Raw genomic sequence first — 18,048 nt, forward strand, 5'->3', positions numbered from 1 at the left:
CTTTCTTTCTTTCGATTGAGACTAGTGTAGCCCAGGCTGGCATGAAACTCACAGTGATCTTGCCTCAGCCTGCCAAGCGCTAGGACTACACGCATGTTTCACCATGCCTCGTACTATTTAATTCCTTTTCTTTTTCTTTTTAAGTCATTCTGTGTTTGTATGAGTACAAGTATGCATGTGCTACAGCATGTGTTTGGAAGTCAGAGGACAACCTCAGGAGTCAGTCCTCCTCTTCTACCCCTTTGGAAACAGGGTTTCCAAAGTTCACCATTGCATATGCCAGGCTAGCTCGCCCTCAAGCTTCCTGTCTCTGCCTCCTACCTCTTCCTAGAAGCACTGGGATTATTTATATACATTAACACTGTACATGATTGATAGGCTTTCCACTTAGGTCCTTACACGTGTATAGCAAGCACTTTACCCACTGTGTCATCTCCCTAGCCTGATGTTTAATTCTTTGAAACATTCTTCATCCCTTTGTCTGGCTTTTGTCATCTGCTTTTCTGTGGTGTGCACCAACTTCCATATATTCCCCATTTATACTCTGTACACTAGGCATTTAGTGCCTTTCAGTTTCCTGTATGTTCTGTGTACTTGGACATTTTATCTTTCCTAGGACTAGAATTCTCTAGCTCATTCTGTTTAGAATTACTACTTCTTAGCCAGGAATGGTGGTGCTTTCCTTTAATCTCATCACTTGGGGAGAGGAGAGTGGGGCGACAGAGGCAAGCAGATCTCTGAGATCCAGCCCAGCTAGGGCTACAGGGAGTCCCTGTCTCAAAACAAAAGAATTAGAACTTCTTTCAGTCTGTTTATTATGTACCTAGCAAGATCAAATGATCCTTTGGAACCCAAATATTTCCTTTTCAGTTATAGAGTACTTGCCTAGCATGCTTAAGATCCTAGATTTTATCACTGGTGCTTCAAAAATTTAAAAATTCCTCTTATACTAAACCTCAAGTTTTTTAAATATTTTATTTCTTATTTTTATTTTATGTGTACGAGTGTTACGCCTGCCATGTATGCATATGCCTGCATGTGCACCATGTCGTGCAGTGCCGGCAGAGGTCAGAAGAAAGTCTTGGATCCCCTGAAACTGAAGTTAAGAATGGTTGTTAGCTGTCATGTGGTTGCCTGGAACCGAAGCTGGGTCTTCTACAAGAGCAGCCAGTACTCTTAACCACTGACCCATCTCTCCAGCCCCATCCTTAAGTTCTAATAAATTATCAGTTGCTTAAAATTTTTATGTAGTGTATAAAAATAACACATTTATGGGGTGTGTAAGAAAAAATATAAACCATTTTCAGTATTTTTATGTAATGTATCTTTTCATATTTATAACTTTATGTACAGAGCTCTCAATGAAATGTGGAAGTGTCAGAATATGCTTCGGAGTCATGTGCGTGAACTGTTGGATTTACACAAGCAGCCTACAGTAGGTTCATGATTTCTTTGGGGTTTTTTTGGTTTTGTTTTTGTTTATTTGTGGGTTTTTTTGGGGGGGGGGTCTCTTTGAGACAAGGTTTCCCTGTATCCCCAGTTGGCCTGGAACTTGCTATGTAGACCAGGCTGGCCTCAAACTCACTAAGATCTGCCTGCCTCTGCCTCCCAAGTGCTGGAATTAAAGGAGTGCACCACCATGCCTGGCAGGTTCATGATTTCTTTAAATTCACAGATTACAAATCAGCGTTCACTATCTATAGTGCAGTGTTATTATAATGATGTAAGGAAAATGTATCTCAAGGTGTTTTACTTTCCAAATGTGAGTTAAGCTAACTTAGTTTTCAGAGTTAAATTTCTGTTTCTTTGTTTTTTTGTTATTTTGGGGATTTTTTTGTTTCATTTTTCCAGACAGGCTCTCATACCATAGCCCAAGCTGGTCTGGAAATCACCATGTAGCCCAGGTTAGCTTCAAACTCTTGATAATTCTCTTTTCTTGGCATCTGATTCCTGGGAGTATATGCATGTATTAGTTACTTTTGTTATTGCCGTGATACCTAACAAAAGCAACTTAAGGAAGGGATTTTTTTTCTGGCTCACAGTTTGAGAGCACAGTCCATCCTAACTGGGAAGGCAGGGTGGCAGAAACATGGGACATCTGTCACATTTTTATCCCAGTTAGGAAACAGAAAGATGAATGTAGTGTTCTGATCACTTTCTCATTTATCTCAGGTATGAAATCCAGCCCATAGAATGGTACACCCACCGTTAGAGTGGCTCTTCCCTGCTCAGTTAACTCAATCTAGAATCTCCCTTCATAGACATGTGCCGAAACTTGCCTCCTTAGTGATTTGATATCCTTTTGACAATATTAACAGTAAATAATATTACCACAAACAGTAATGGTTCACAAGGCTTGAACCATTGCGCCTAGCAGAACTTTTTTTTTCCTTTTTTTTTTTTTTTCTCGGTCTTTTTGAGACAGGGTCTCCCTGTAGCCCCAACTGGCCTGGAACTCATTATGTAGACCAGGCTAGCCTCAAACTCAACAGAGATCCGCCTGCCTCTGCTTCCCAAGTGCTGGGATTAAAGGCATGCGCCAGCACACCAGGTGCAGAATTGTTATTTTAAATGACTATAACATTCATATTTGCTAGAATGGGTAAAGAATAGTGATATCTAGATTACCAATTGTTTACTTATTTGGTCCTTGGGATGGGGAACCAAGTGGTCTTTGATATGGAACCCAAGGCCTTGTGTGCATTGAGTATGACTCTGTCATCTAGCTGTACTCCCACGTACCAAATTTTTAAGTACTGAGAGTTTATGCATTTTCAAATACTTTAAATCAGGTTGCAAAATTATAATACATATAATATATAGCTCATATAACTTATGTTTATATATTAATATAGCCTAGATTCTTATTCCTTCAGTGTGGAGTTGATATGCTTTACTGTCATAATTCCAATGTCAAACTACCAAATTCCAAAGGGTTCTGGAAGGTTAAAAAAGGGAAACAAAATGTATTTCTCTTTGGATTCTTAAGTTTGCTTTCTAACCTAGGTGTTAGAACTACTGGATACTGGATAAGCCTCTCCTAAGCCCATGGATGCTAGAATAGAGATTGGCAACCTTTTTGTAAAACATGAAATAGTAAAGTCTTAATTTTGCTAACTATAGTCTCTGCTTAGCTACTGAAGTTTGTCTTAGTAGTGTAGACATAGGAAAAAAAGGCGCATAAACCAATGGATGTGACTGTTCCAACAAAAGTTTTTACTAATAAACAAGTTGCTCATTTGGATCTACTTGGGAGTTCCCACCTTCTTATTCTAATTATTCAAATTTAAGGAAATATTTTTTAGAGGAGAGTTTATTCTGAGTTTTTCAGAGGTAGGATCTCAGTATGTTGTCTAGGCTAGCTGTGAATTCCTGGACTTAAGTAATACTCTTGACTTCGACTCCCAAGTAGCTGAGATAGCAGTCAATGTGCCATTCCGTTCCACTCTTTTAGTGCCTTGCTGCTAACATCTCTTTTCTTTCTACTTAGTATTTGCTGCTTTTTCAAAGTTCTTTGCTAATAACCATATCAAGCCATTTTGAAAATTAGAAAATTTATAACAAAAGTAGTTACCAAGATTGATAATGATATCTCACTCAGCATACCCAACAAATGAGTCATGTTCATTTCCTTTCAATTCCTACTGAGTTAGGAAACCTAACTCTCAAAATCACTTCCCCAAAGCAACAATACCTATTGGGCTCTTGAAGAATACAAAATGATTCCTGCTACTTTAATACATAGAAAGTTTCCAGTGGTTTGAGTTGGATAATTTTTTTTTTTAATTTATGTGTATGAATGTATTGCCTGCATGTATGTAAGTGCACTTGTGTAGTCCAATGCCCACAGAAGTCAGAACAGGGCGTCAGATCCCCTGGAACTGGAATTAGGGACAGTTGATAGCCGCCGTATGGATGCTAGGAACTGAACCTGGGTTCTCTGTAAGAGCAGCCAGTGCTCTTAACCACTGAACTAGCCCCTGGGATTAATTTTTTTTTTTTTTTTTTTAACTAAGGAACATTATTCAGTAATAAGTTTTGGTTTCTCTTACAGAAATTTGTTAGTACAAATGACTAGTTCTTTTGTTTTATTTCAGTCAGAGGCCAACTGTTCTGCCATGTTTGGGAAACTGATGACCATAGCAAGTGAGTATGTTTATTCACTCCCCTAATGTAATAGATATTAAAACAGACCATTAGTTTAGTCACTGACACTTGATTATAATGAGAAGAAAAATAATCCTTAATTTTTTTTAAAAAAAGAACCATTTGGTATTAATACTTTTTTATTTTTTATTTTTTTATTTTATGTATATGCGTGTATTGCCTGCATGTAGGTAAGTGCATCTGTGTCGTGTAGTGCCCTCAGAGGTCAGAAGAGGCAGTCAGATACCCTGGGACTGGAGTTACAGGCAATTGTTAGGTGCCATGTGGGTTCTGGGATTCAAACCTGGGTCTTCTGCAAGAATAACCAGTGTTCCTAACTGCTGAGCCATCTCTCCAGCTCCCATTTGTTATTCTTTTAATGACTCAAATATGTTTTTAATTTTATTATTTTTATGTGTATGAGTGTATTTCTTGCATGTATATAAGTGCACCTGTGTTGTGCAGTGCCTCATAAATCAGAAGAGAGCATTGGATCCTCCTGGAACTGGAGTTGTTAGCTGCCATGTGGGTGCTGGGAATTGAACCCTGGTCCTCTGCAAGAGCAACCAGTGCTCTTACCAATACTTTAAAGACACTTTCTTTTAGTGTAGTCATCCTTCTTTAATAATATCTTTTCTCTTTTTATCCTATAGAGAATTTGCCTGACCCTGGGAAAGCACAAGATTTTGTAAAGAAATTTAACCAGGTTCTTGGTGATGATGAGAAACTTCGGTCTCAGCTGGAGTTGTTAATCAGCCCAACCTGTTCATGTAAACAAGCTGATGTTTGTGTGGTTAGTGAATTATACTTTTTATGGTTTTCTTTAATAGCTTACAGAAATCTGATTTTGTTACAGATTACTTATCTTGTGATTTTTTTTTTTTTTTTAAAACAGTAACTAAATAAGTTAGGGCTGGAGTTTTGTTTTTGTTTTTTGTTTTTTTTTTTTCTATAGCCCCAGCCATCCTCAGCTATCTATGTAGACCAGGCTGGCCTTGAACTCTACCTCCCAGTGCTGGGATTAAAGGCGTGCGCCACCACGCCTAGAAGGACTGCATCTTTATTCATCTAAATTCTCTTTATCTACTACTTAGTCTCCAGTCACATTCCAGGAAAGAATTAGTGGTCTGAGCCAGAGAGATTGGTCCTAGGAAATGACCAGGATAAATAGTTTCTGTTTAGTCCATATTCATTCACTGAATGAATTGCCAAGAATTTTTAAAATACTATGTTTCCCAACATTTTCTTCTCTTGTGTCTGAAAAAACTATATTTGATGTTCTTACAGTGTGATCTGTGAACATAAAACAGGTATTTTTTTATTCACTGTGGGGCTCTAAAGAGATGGGCATTTAAGAGGATATGTTACAGGACCATTTATTTAGAGATGAGCACTCTTGTATACTGAGTGTCCTAGTACTTTGAACTTGTGAGCTGAATAATTTGCTATTTAAAGGTTTCATGAAATTCTTTGGCATTTAGAATATTTAGAAGAATTATAAGTTGCAGGGAATCTACTGATATAATTGGATTGATACAAAGAAATAGATTGAAGTAACTATGAGATAACGGTTTAAAGTTTTGCACATAAAGCAATTGAACTGAGTGACATTTTTCATGCTATATTTCTTTTTTAATATTTTATTTATTTTTATTTTATGTGTATATTGCATGCATGTATGTAAGTGCACTCATATTGTGCAGTGCCCTCGGAGGTCAGAAGAGGGCATTGGATTCCCCAGGAACTGGAGTTACGGACAGTTGTTAGCCACCATGTGGATGCTGAGAATTGAGCCTGGGTCCTCTACAAAAGTAGCCAGCGCTCCTAAACACTGAGCCATCTCTCCAGCCCTTCATGCTATATTTCATAGGAAGGTATATTGGCTGAGCTGCAAGTAGAGCCTGTATCTCACAGATCCATGATAGTGTCATTCTCTGTAAAAACTAATACAGGCATTGGGGAGGTGGCTCAGTCGGTAAAGTTCATAAGAACTTGATTTCAATTCCCAGAACCTATGTTCTAAACAAAAAGAGAAAGATAAAAATCTAGATACAGTATGATGGTGCATGCACGTAATCTCAGTACTAGGAGACAGATAGGTAGGTCCCTGAGGGCACACTGTCCTAATCATGTTCATACACAAACATACACTACAAATCAAGTACTGCTCAAGAAAAACATACCTGGAATAAATTGGTTCTTTTGATATGAGAGAAAGCAGGAATATACACTGGGTTTGAAATCGGTGGCAATGGTATGAACTCTCTGATACATCAAAAATATCTAAGATGGGGGCTGGAGAGATGTCTCAGTGGTTAAGAACACTGGCTGTTCTTGCAGAAGACCCAGGTTCAAATCCCAGCATCCACACGGCAGCTAACAACTGTCCATAACTCCAGTTCCAGGGGATCTGACAGCCTCTTCTGTTCCTCCTTGGGCATTGCACGACACGGGCACACTTACCTACATGCAGGCAGTGCACGCATACACGTAAAATAAAAAATAAAATAAGTTTTTGAAAAAAATTTGTGTGTATGAGTGTTTTACCTACATGTATGTGTGTATATAAGTGCACCCGTGCTTGCAATGCCCATGGAAACCAGAAGTAGACACTGGATCCCATGGAACTGGAGTAGTTATTGTTAGCTGCCGTGTGGGTATTGGGAACCAAACCTGGGTCCTCTGGAAGAATAGCCAGTGTTCTTAACTGCTGAGCCATCTCTCTTCCCCCTAAGTTCTGTTTTTCATTTTATGTGTATGAGTGTATTGCCTGCATATAAGTGTACCCCTGTCATATAAAGCCTGTGGAGATCAGAAGAGCATCACATTCCCCAGAACTGTAGGTAGAACAGTTGTTAGCCACTATGTGGTTGCTGGGAATCGAACCCAGGTCATCTGCAAGAGCAACCAGTGCTCCTAACCACTGAGCCAACTCACCAGTCCTCTACTTTTTTTTTTTTGTCTTTTTGAGACAGGGTCTTTCTGTAGCCACAGCTGATCTGGAAAGAGTGCTGGGATTAAAGGTGTGTGCCACTGTTCCTGGCTATACACCTTTTTTTTAAAAAAAAAATAAAAAATCCAGATGTTTGTAACTAAAATCTTGAAATAGGCCTAGTGACCATGCAGTGCAAGCAGTCAAAGTTTCTGGTTTCAGGAATAAGGAAGGTTAGAAATAAAAGACTGTATTTGCACTGAAAAAGCATAATTGCAAGCTGAGCTTGGTGGCATGCACCTTTAATCCCAGCAGGAGTGGCAAAGGCAAGGTGGATCTCTGTGAGTTTAAGACCAGCCTGATCTATATAGTGAGTTCCAGGCCAGCTGGGAGCAGCAGGGAGACCCTGTCTCAAGAAGACCAAAAAAAGAACATAATAGGTGGGCATGATGATCCTAGTCTTTGGGAAGCTGTGACAGGAAAATTTCAGTAAGCTCAAGGCCAGTCTGGGTGACAAAGCGAGTTCCTGTTTTGTTTTTTAAAGTGAGGAGGGAGACCACACTCAGTGGGCAAAGATACTTATTATAAGCCAGATGACCTGAGTTTGATCCCTTGGACCCACATAGTGGAAGGAGAGAGCAGATTCCCTTGAGTTGTCCTCTGACACACCAATATTGGCACATGCACAGAAAATAAATACATAAATGTATTTTTTTTAACTTTTTATTTAATTTTTTTAATGTGTATGCGTGTATTGCCTACATATAGGTAAGTGCACCCATGTCATGCAGTGCCCGTGGAGGACAGAAGAGACTATCGGATCCCCTGGAACTGGAGTTACAGACAGTTGTTAGCTGCCATGTGGGTGCTAGGATTCGAACCTGGGTCTTCTGCAAGAACAACCAGTGTTCTTGACCACTGAGCTATCTCTCCAGTCCCCATAAATGTATTTTGAAAGTAAAAATAAAAACAAAAAACCTCAATCCAGAAAGAGTATAGAATTGGTTCTTTTCTCACCTTCATACGATCATGTGACATATATATTATTTAATTTATATCTGTGTAAAGTCAAATTTACCAGACCCTTCAAAAGTTTTTTTTTAAGTTATTTATTTCTGGGGGCTGGAGAGATGGCTCAGCAGTTAGGAGCGCTGGCTGATCTTCCAGAGGACCCAGGTTCGATTCCTAGCACCCATGTGGCAGTTAACAGTCCATAGCTCCAGTTCCAGAAGATCCAACTGGTCCTCCCTCTTCAGACCTCCTCAGGCACTGCAGGACACGGGTGCACTAATACACATGCAGGCAATACATGCATACATGTAAGATAAGATGAAAATAATAAATGAAAAAAATTTTTAAGTTATTGTACTTCTGTAATGCCAACCTTATCAAAGCAGAGAGAAAAGAGCTGCTGTCGGCCAGTATGTGTATGGGAGCCTTAATCAGGAGGATTGTGAATCTAAGGCTAACCGGGTTAATATAATATTATTAACACCCAAAATACTCCTTTTATGCAGAAAATTTTATTCTTATGCTTTTAGTTTTGTTGGTTTTTTTTTTTTTTTTAAGACAGGGTCTCACTAACTTTCTGTGTCTCCATAGATGGCCTTCAACTCCTGATCTTCTTCCCTCTGCCTCTGATTGTGGGATTTCCATTGGACTTCATCATGTCTGGCTTCCTGGGGGTGATTTCCATTTATTACTGCTGTGTGGTTTAGGAAACTCATTTAATATGCATTATCTCTATAACTAATAATATTATTGGACCATCAAGTTGATTCATCCTCTAAGCCTGACAACCTAACCTGAGTGCAGTTAGAATCTACATAATAGAAGGAAAGAATTGATTCCCTAAAGTTGACCTCCAACCTCCACACACCTAACATGGTGGCATGCATACTCACACATACACAAAATAATTAAATGTGAGAAACTTTTTAAAATTAGGTACACGTTCACTTATCAAAAATATTTTATTATGAGCCTTGTTGGTGTTTTGTTTTGCTTTTGTGGAAGTAGTCTTAGTAGGTAGGTCTCTCCCCCGCTCCCTCCTGTCCTCTCTCTCGGTCTCTCGGTAGCCGCAGCTGGCCTGGAATTCACCATATAAACCAGGCTGGCCTTGAACTCACAGAGATCTGCTGCCTCTACCTCCCAAGTGCTGAGATTACAGGTGTGCCCTAGCACACCCACAAGCCTTGTTCTTAATGTCTTTCCCCTTCCCAGGATATTGTAAATTTCATCTTATTTCTTGTGGAGTCAGTCTATAGTTGTCAAGTCCACATTTTATTTAGAAACTTCGAGCAAGAATGTTATTCTTTTTAAGATCAATTTAAAATAATGGCACTATCTTTGAACTTAAATTGAGGCAATCACTTTTACACATGGATTCATTGAATAGTCTGAAATAATTCTATGTTCATATTTTTAATTCTAGGAGACTATATGTTTCTATTATTAACTGCTTTTTTTTCCCCCAGAATTGAAAATCTTGGCCAAATATTTATCCACTTCTGAATATCATCTTTTTTCCCTCATTTTGCTTTTTTGAATATTTTTATTATTTTTCATTTTATGTGTATTAGTGTATTGCCTGCGTGTATATAAGTGTTTCCATGTCATACAATGCCCATGGAGGTCAAAAGAAGGCTTCAGATTCCCTGGAACTGGAGTTATGGGTGGTTGTTAGCTGCCATGTGGATGCTGGGAAGCAAACCTGGGTCCCCTTGAAGAGTAGCTAGTTCTCTTAACCATTGAACCATCTCTCCAACTCATATCTTTTGCTTTTTGAGACCAGATCTCATTATGTTTCCCAGGCTGCTCTGAAACTCCTGGGCTTTAAGCTTCTTGAACTTTCAGAGTAGCTGAGACTCTTGTGCATGTTCCACTGTATCTGACTTAAATGTTCCCCTCTTTTTAAACTTTTTATTAACTTTATGTTTAGGGGAGAGCATGTGAAGATAGTATACCTACAGTCATTCTTACTTTGAAAAATGCTCAAGTGGATCATTCTTACAGTAAAACTTTTTCCTTTTATAGAGAGAAATAGCTCGGAAACTTGCAAATCCTAAGCAGCCAACCAACCCTTTTCTAGAGATGGTCAAATTTCTGTTGGAAAGAATTGCTCCAGTGCACATTGATTCAGAAGCCATAAGGTAAGCCAGGAAATGTGCAGTAAAAACAAATGCAAATCCAAAGAGCAAGGTTGTAAACTTCTGAACATAAAAATATTAAAAATAGCTGCTGTATACTCTTTTTAAAAGTAGAAGTGTACATACTATTCAAGTGGAAGTGTTTCTCTTTTGCTAACTTTGGCTTTCTTTAATGCCTTCTATTTATTTTTTTATATTTTTATTTTATATTTACTTTTTGGTCTTTTTGAGACTGAGTCTCCCTGTAGACACATCTTGCCTAGAACTCACTACGTAGACCAGACTGACCTCAAACTCACAAAGATCCACCTGCCTCTCTGTCTGCCAAATGCAGGGATTAAAGAAGTTTGCCACCACACCCAGCCTTGATTATTAATGCCTTTTATTATTTGAGTTCTTTTATTTATGATTAAACACTATGTGCTCATTAAAAAATCCTAGAACACCAAAAAATGTAGAAAAAAATTTAATTCTGTATGGTTATCTATCAATATCTGAGTTTCGTTAAGCATTTTAATGGTCACGTGAAATTCTGTTCTATTTTATAACTTCATTTGATATGTTGGAACAGAGTGGCATATGGCAAAGAGGACAAGATTTGCCATTAAATGAATAAGATTTGAAACACAAGTCTACTTTGGTTCTGGAAAAAGTCCTAATTTATCTGGATATTCATATATTTTCAATGTTCCTATGTATAGAACATCTTGTTAGATTAAGAGAATCAGAGATTAAAAGTAAGCAGTGCAGTATAATAGATACTAATTGATATTGAGATTTTGTGGGGAGGGGTTCTTTTTGAGACAGGTCTCCCTGTAGCACCAGCTGGCCTGGAACTTACTATGTAGACCAGGCTGGCCTCAAACTCACAGAGATCCACCTGAGTGCTGAGATCAAAGGTGTGCGCCACCACGCCCAGCTCGTTTGCTATTTTTAAAAAATATTTATTTATTATTTTTATGTGAATGAGTGTATTGTCTTCATGTATGTGAGTGCACTCTTGTCATGTGCCATGGTCAGAAGGGGGCTTCAGCTTCCCCTGGAACTGGAGTTAAGGACAGTTCATAGCTGCCATGTGGGTGCTGGGAATTGAACTTGGGTCCTCTGTAAGAGCAGTCAGTGCTCTTAACCATTGAGCCTTCTCTCCAGCGCCTATGACTGCTATTTTTTATAAGAAAAGGAGAATGGGACACAGTTGTCTTGGGAACACAAAGAAAAGACCATGTGAGAATATAGTGAGAAGCTGGCAGCTGTCTAGAAGCCAAAGAGAAAAGCTTCAGAAGTCAAACGTTGCTGTTATATAGACTTCTAGCTTCCAGAACTATGACAAAATGAAGTTTTATTGCTTAACCTTCCCAGTCAATGGTATTTTGTTATAATAGGACCTGAAACTATACAACAAGCCTTGTAATACAAGCACAACAATGATTCATGTAAGTGAATCTCTCTGCCTTCCTTTACCACTACCACACCCCGGGCACATTCACATGCTAGGAATTGAACTCAGGACCTCTTGAATGCTAACTGCATGCTCTGCTATTGAGCTTACCCCTGGTCCTCTACCATCACATTTTAATGGGCTAGGTACAAGATAATATAGTGTAGTAGAAATAGGCACTGTTGCCTGTGCATATTAACTATGAAAGAGACGTGTAATAGCATCAGGAACTCAAGGGCTCCGTGAAACCTTACAACTTCGTTACTTTAGGAAATTATAAACTATCATTTGATCCCATGTTCAAAATCTAAAATCTAAGTTTGTTAATTGGTAGGGTTTTTGGTGTTTGTTTGGTTTTAATAGCATCATGAGTTATTTGATCTCAGATACGTATCCTGGTTAGGAGATCTCAGGCTAATTATGTAAGAATTCCAGAATGTAAATTTTTGTGAGAAAACGGTAACTCATATATTTATTTAACCAAATAAATCTTCATGAAATTATAATTTATAAATAGGTTTATTATTTTAGCATAGGTTTTTAAAGGGGCATGAGGAGGAGTGCTATTTGTAAAGAATATTGAGTAAGGAAGGAAGAATACTAACATAACCCAAACTGTGTGCATGGGTGTGTTGCTAGAGAAGGTCCAAAACAAACAGCCCATCTGATGGTCGGTAAAAAGAAGTGGGAATACAGGGATCAGGCAGGTGAGAACTACAGGGAATATAGTCTAGGTCACTCGACTTGACTGGATTGCTTAGGTGCTCTGAACTTCAGTTTCCAGGCATTTAAAATAACAGTGATGATAATTACTTATTAAAGTTATTGAGGGTCTTACATAATATACAATGTAGCACTTAACATTGTTATATCTCATGTGTATTAAGTGCTGACAGAATGTAGTTATTTTAGGGGAAAAAATAACAAAAAGGCAAAAATGAATTAAGTATTTAGATGGGGCAGAGATAAAGCTCAGTAACAGAACACTTGTGTGAGTGTATATAAGAGAGAGACTTGCATGTAGTTCAAAAATAGAGAGGAGATTCTAAATTATTTATATCCTTTCTAAAATATATTTTGTTTATGAGTTTTTTGCCTTTATGTATATATGTGTACTATGTGCCTGCCTGGTGTCCATGGAAGCAACAATAGGGCATCAGATCCCCTGGAACTGGAGTTAAAAATTGTGAACCACCATGGAAACAAACCTAGGTCCTCTGGAAGAGCATCTAGTGTTCTTACCTGCTAAGCCATCTCTCCAGCCCTTTGGTCTTTTGAGGCAGGGTCTCAGTTTGTGTCCCAGGCCGGACTTGAACTTGTGATTACCCTCTGAGTGCTGTGATTATAGATGTGCACCACCATGAACAACTTACAATGTAGGATTTTAAAAGAAACGCTTGAAAACAGCAGAAAAATCACCCTACTTATAATTGTTCCCCCTGCCCCTGACTTAAGTATATATGAATTAAACTTGTACATACTTCAAGTTAATTGAAATTATAAGCTGAGTGTGGTGGTGAGTGCCTTTAAACCCAGCACAGGCAGGTAGATCTCTGTGAGTTCAAGGCCAGCCTGGTCATAGGGAGTTCCAGGCCAGCAGGGGTTATAGGGAGACCCTGTCTCAAAAAAAAAAAAAAAAAAAAAAATACAGTAGTCATTGTGATAATTTGAAACCCAGGAGAGGGAGTAAAATGAAAATGGAGGCTGCACAGAACTTTAAGGAAGTTTAACAATGACTTTACAAAAGAAGGAATTCAACAAGCTTTTTGAAAATTGTATTTATTTGGAGGGTGGTAAGTGTGTACTTGACATAGGTTTTGAGGTTGCAGGACAACAACTTTCAGGAATTGATTTTTTTGGTGGGTGCGTTCTTTTTGGCCTTGAATTCACAGAGATCCATCCATCTCTGCCTCTCCAGTTCTTGGATTAAATGCCTATGCTACCTGCCTGGCTAGGGATTGATTCTTGCCTTCTGCCATGTGGGTTCCAAGTATCAAACTCCAGTCATGAGGCTAGGTAGTAAGTTCCTTTACCAAGGAGCCATCTCTCCTGCCTCACTGTCTGTTTAAGGATAATCTTTTTAGATTCTGTGTATACTTGACATATTTCAATTGAGGATGCAGTTACTAAGCTAGCAGTCTTACTAACTTACATTTTCTTCTTTTAATAGTGCACTAGTAAAATTGATGAATAAATCAATAGAGGGGACAGCAGATGATGAAGAGGAGGGTGTAAGTCCAGATACAGCTATTCGTTCAGGACTGGAGCTTCTTAAGGTATTTTTGAAACAATTTTATCTCCATTTGTTACTATAGAATCACAATGGTATTCCTTTCAGGATAAGTAAGAGGAAGTTTATTTCACTTTAAATTATTTACATAATTAAAATGTTGTGGTAGAAATCCCATCTTGTTTATTTTTTGAGTTAGAATCTCATGCTATAGCCCAGTCTGACTTTGAACTTTCATCTGTCCTGCCTCAACCTGCCAACTACTGAGATTATAACCACCATGTCTGGCTAGAAATCAGATCTTACAAAAATAGGTTTTACATCATAATGTAATTGTTTTACAATATAAAATAATATTTTTTTGCTCTGCTGTTTTAGTTCATTGTTTGCATTTCTGTTGTTTAGTATCTCTTATGCTAAATTATCTAGTCTTTCAAAGAGACCATATCTGAAACTTTTGACTATCAGTGATTGGCCATTTGAAAGGTATTCGTAATTATAATCTCAAGCTTTGTTAGGTGACTAAAGCAAATGGTTACTTTCTGGAATAGTGGAAAGAAATTTGTTTACAAATTTTCAACTGTCATTGGGGCAGAATAATATTGTCAGGGAGTTTTAACCTACCTTTGTCAGGCTACAACACTAGATAGAGCTTTTGCTGAATTGAATAAAAAGAATAAATTGAGGCAGACACGTTTTAAAACCACAGTAAGACAACAGACCTGGCTGACTTTGATCTAACAAAAGAAATCCACTGGCCTTTGCCTTTAGCATGCTGGGATTAAAGGTGTGCACCACAACCCCACCCAGCCCAAAGGAATTAGTTTACAGTGCATAATTTTTTTTTTTTTTTTTTTTTTTTTTGAGACAGGGTCTCCCTATAGAACAGGCTGGCCTCAAACTCACCAGGCCCAGCTACAGTGTATAATATTTTATCGCTTCACTTTTAGCCCTTGTATCTGAAAAAGGCTAACCAAATCATTTCCACTCTATAAAAGATAAAAGATGTAACCATGTGTCTTTTTTTATTATTCTTTTCTTTTTTGGGGGGGGGGTCTTTTTTGACTTTTTTGAGACAGGGTCTCCTGTGGCCCCAGCTGGCCTAGAAGTCACTACATAGACCAGGCTGGCCTTGAACTCACAGAGATCCACCTGCTTCTGCCTCCCAAGTGCTGGGATTAAAGGTGTGTGCCACCATGCTTGGCATAATCATGTCTTATATAATTTGCAGTAAATTCCTTAAGGATAAACTGGGTAGGGTTTATTTATAACAAATAAGGTAATAATTGTATATTTATAATTAAAATTCACACAGATGGCTTCATTGTTGATAGTTATATGTGTACTTTGATTATTTTACAAAACAATACGGATTATCTTTTTCACAGCTTTGTGTGTTTACATCACAAGGATTGAGTCATTAAGCCTAGAGTTTCAAGTAAATATTCCTTTATTCAAGTAAATATTTAGAAGTAGAATATTTGTACCAGCCTGATCTACATAGGGAGTTCAGGACAGCTGGGGCTACTCAAACCAAAAAGAAAAAAAGGTATTTAATTGTGTCTTGTCAGCTGGGCATGGTGGTACACACCTTTAATCCCAGCACTCTGTGAGTTCTAGGCCAGCTAGAGCTACAGGGAAACCCTGTCTCAAAAAAAAGGGGGGGGGGTTAATTTTGTAATATCACACTCTATGGAGCAATTCTTCATTCCAAGTAGCAGTATTAAGAGATGGTGAAGTAAATTGGGAAAGCAGTATTTATCGGTTTGTCTTAGGGGGAGGTACTTGGAAGCTGATGTATCATAGACACAGTTAGCTGCAGTGTGGCTAGGAGATATAATCTGTGTTCCTTGTTGTGTAGCTGGCATATGTACACCAGAATTTTACATTCTGTTTCTTGTAAACAATAGTTCTCCTTTTTAAATGGATTAGAACTACTGTCTATACTCCTAAAGGTGTATCTATTCCTCCAGGTTCTGTCTTTCACACATCCTACCTCGTTCCACTCTGCAGAGACATATGAGTCCTTATTGCAGTGCCTAAGAATGGAGGACGACAAGGTAGCAGAAGCTGCAATACAAATTTTTAGAAATACAGGCCACAAAATAGAAACAGATCTTCCTCAGATACGATCGTGAGTATATATTTTACATGGTAAATAAAGGTTTCTGTGTGGGGAGCAATAAAATCATTGTTTCTCTTTCATAGAAGAAGATGAGAGGAGAAAGAAAACTTCATTAATGTGTACTCTTTCGGCTCCTCTTATTTTGTCTATTCCCTGTCTCACCCCACCATGTATATAGATGAAAAAAGTGTAAGTGTTTGCTTATAAGAAAATGCCTGCCTGATTAAAAAAGAATTATTGTAATCATATTCTTTAAAAGGGTACACATTTTAAAAATCACCATTGATTTTAGTTTTCCTATATCTTTCATGGAAGAACAGATGGTAGAGTTACGTTTACAAGCAATGAAATAAAAAATTCTAGGGCCTGGAGAGATGGTTCAGCAGTTAAGAACACACTGACTGTTCTTACAGAAGACCGGGGTTCGAATCCCAGCACTCACATGGCAGCTAACAACTGTCTGTAACTCCAGTCCCAGGGGATCCAGCAGCCTCTTCTGTCCTCCACAGGCATTGCATGACATGGGTGTGCTTACCAGGCAATGCACACATATAAAATAAAAATAATAATTTTTTTAAATGCCTTAAAAATATAAGTAATCAAAAGTTATCACAGAACTTACTATTTTGTATTTCCATGCTTAATGTATCTTATCCATGTATGGGTTTTTTTCTTTCTAATTTGCTATAAATTCAGTATCTACCACTTTCCTATTTCATAAAAAAAGATAGGACAAAAAAGTGCTTTTTTCCATAGAATATAAAATATGTATTAGTTGCTTAGTAATTGGGGATGACACTACTCATAAAGTACATTTTATTTGTTAGGTATTTTAGGATTAAGCTTATGAGGGTAGGTTTTTGGTTTTTTTTTGTTTTTATTCCCAAATAAATATACATGTGAGACATTGTGGAAGGACATGTTGCTAGTATCTACTGTATCTGATGTTCATCAGATGTGCAAGTAGTTTTTCATATATCCGACAAACAAGTTCTCCTTAGTGTAATAGTAGGACAAGTGGACTCCTGAAGTTTGTATGAAATTTAATTTGTATAATACAGAAGGAATACCTGGTCAGCCCCTATATTCAAAGAGATAATATTGTTTATATTTGTGTGTGGTTACACACACACACACACACACACACACAAATAAAATAAAATAAATTGTTAGTCCCAGGCTTGGTGGTACAGTTCTAAAAATCCAGGCCAACCTGGGCAGGTAAATGAAACTGTGTCTCAGAAAGTAAAAAACAGGGACTGGAGAAATGGTTCAGCAATTAAGAGCAGTGGCTGCTCTTGTAGAAGACCCAGTTCAGTTCCCAGGAGCATATGACACCTAACAACCATCTATTTATCCAGCTCCAGGGAAATCTGATGCTCTCTTCTGGCCTTCTCGGGCATTGTACGACATAGGTGCACTTGCAATACACTCATTCATATTAAAAAGTAAAAAAACAGGCTGTAGAGATCACTCAGGTTATGAGCCCTGGCTGCTCTTCCATAGGTTTTTGGTTCCCCACGTACCTCAGTGGGTGAGCACTTTCCTATCTGGCATGAGAATCTGGTTCAGTCACTTGTGCACACAAAAGAGAAAGATCACTGACAGGATAAAATTTATGCCAGTGTTTTTTTTATTGTTGTTGTTGTTTTTGGTGTTTTTGAGACAGGGTCTCCCTGTAGCCTCAGCTGTCCTGGAACTCACTATGTAGACCAAGCTGGCCTCGAACTCGAAGAGATCCGCCTGCCTCTGCCTCCCAAGTGCTGGGATTAAAGGCGTGCACCACCATGCCCAGCTATGGCAGTTTTTTAAAAACTTTTGTTTATTTATTTTATGTGTATGAGTATATTGCCTGCATGTCATGCAGTGCCAAAGAGGTCAGAAGAGGGTTTTGGATTCTGGAATGTTTTTGTTTGCTTTGTCGTTGTTGTTGTTGTTGTTTTTTTTAATGTGTATGCATGTATTGCCATGAAGAGAAACTTGAGGCATATTCATAAACATTATATCAGACTTACACTTAGTATTTAT

The 18,048-nt window shown here is 38.1% G+C and overlaps 1 protein-coding gene across 6 annotated transcripts in view; it reads left to right on the top strand.

Moving 5' to 3' along the window:
* Pds5a (PDS5 cohesin associated factor A) overlaps positions 1-18,048 on the top strand; it is a 161,824-nt gene that overhangs the window by 82,583 nt on the left and 61,193 nt on the right. For all 6 annotated transcript variants that reach the window (XM_008827242.3, XM_017796663.2, XM_017796664.2 and 3 more), the window contains 6 exons: positions 1,354-1,435; positions 4,098-4,146; positions 4,800-4,939; positions 10,115-10,230; positions 13,836-13,941; positions 15,869-16,029. In XM_008827242.3, coding sequence (XP_008825464.1) covers positions 1,354-1,435; positions 4,098-4,146; positions 4,800-4,939; positions 10,115-10,230; positions 13,836-13,941; positions 15,869-16,029 — 654 coding nt within the window. The remainder of the gene's footprint in view (positions 1-1,353; positions 1,436-4,097; positions 4,147-4,799; positions 4,940-10,114; positions 10,231-13,835; positions 13,942-15,868; positions 16,030-18,048) is intronic.

This window comes from Nannospalax galili, unplaced genomic scaffold (genome assembly GCF_000622305.1).
Source record: "Nannospalax galili isolate Female #2095 unplaced genomic scaffold, S.galili_v1.0 scaffold772, whole genome shotgun sequence".
In the NCBI taxonomy this organism is placed as follows: Eukaryota; Metazoa; Chordata; class Mammalia; order Rodentia; family Spalacidae; genus Nannospalax; species Nannospalax galili.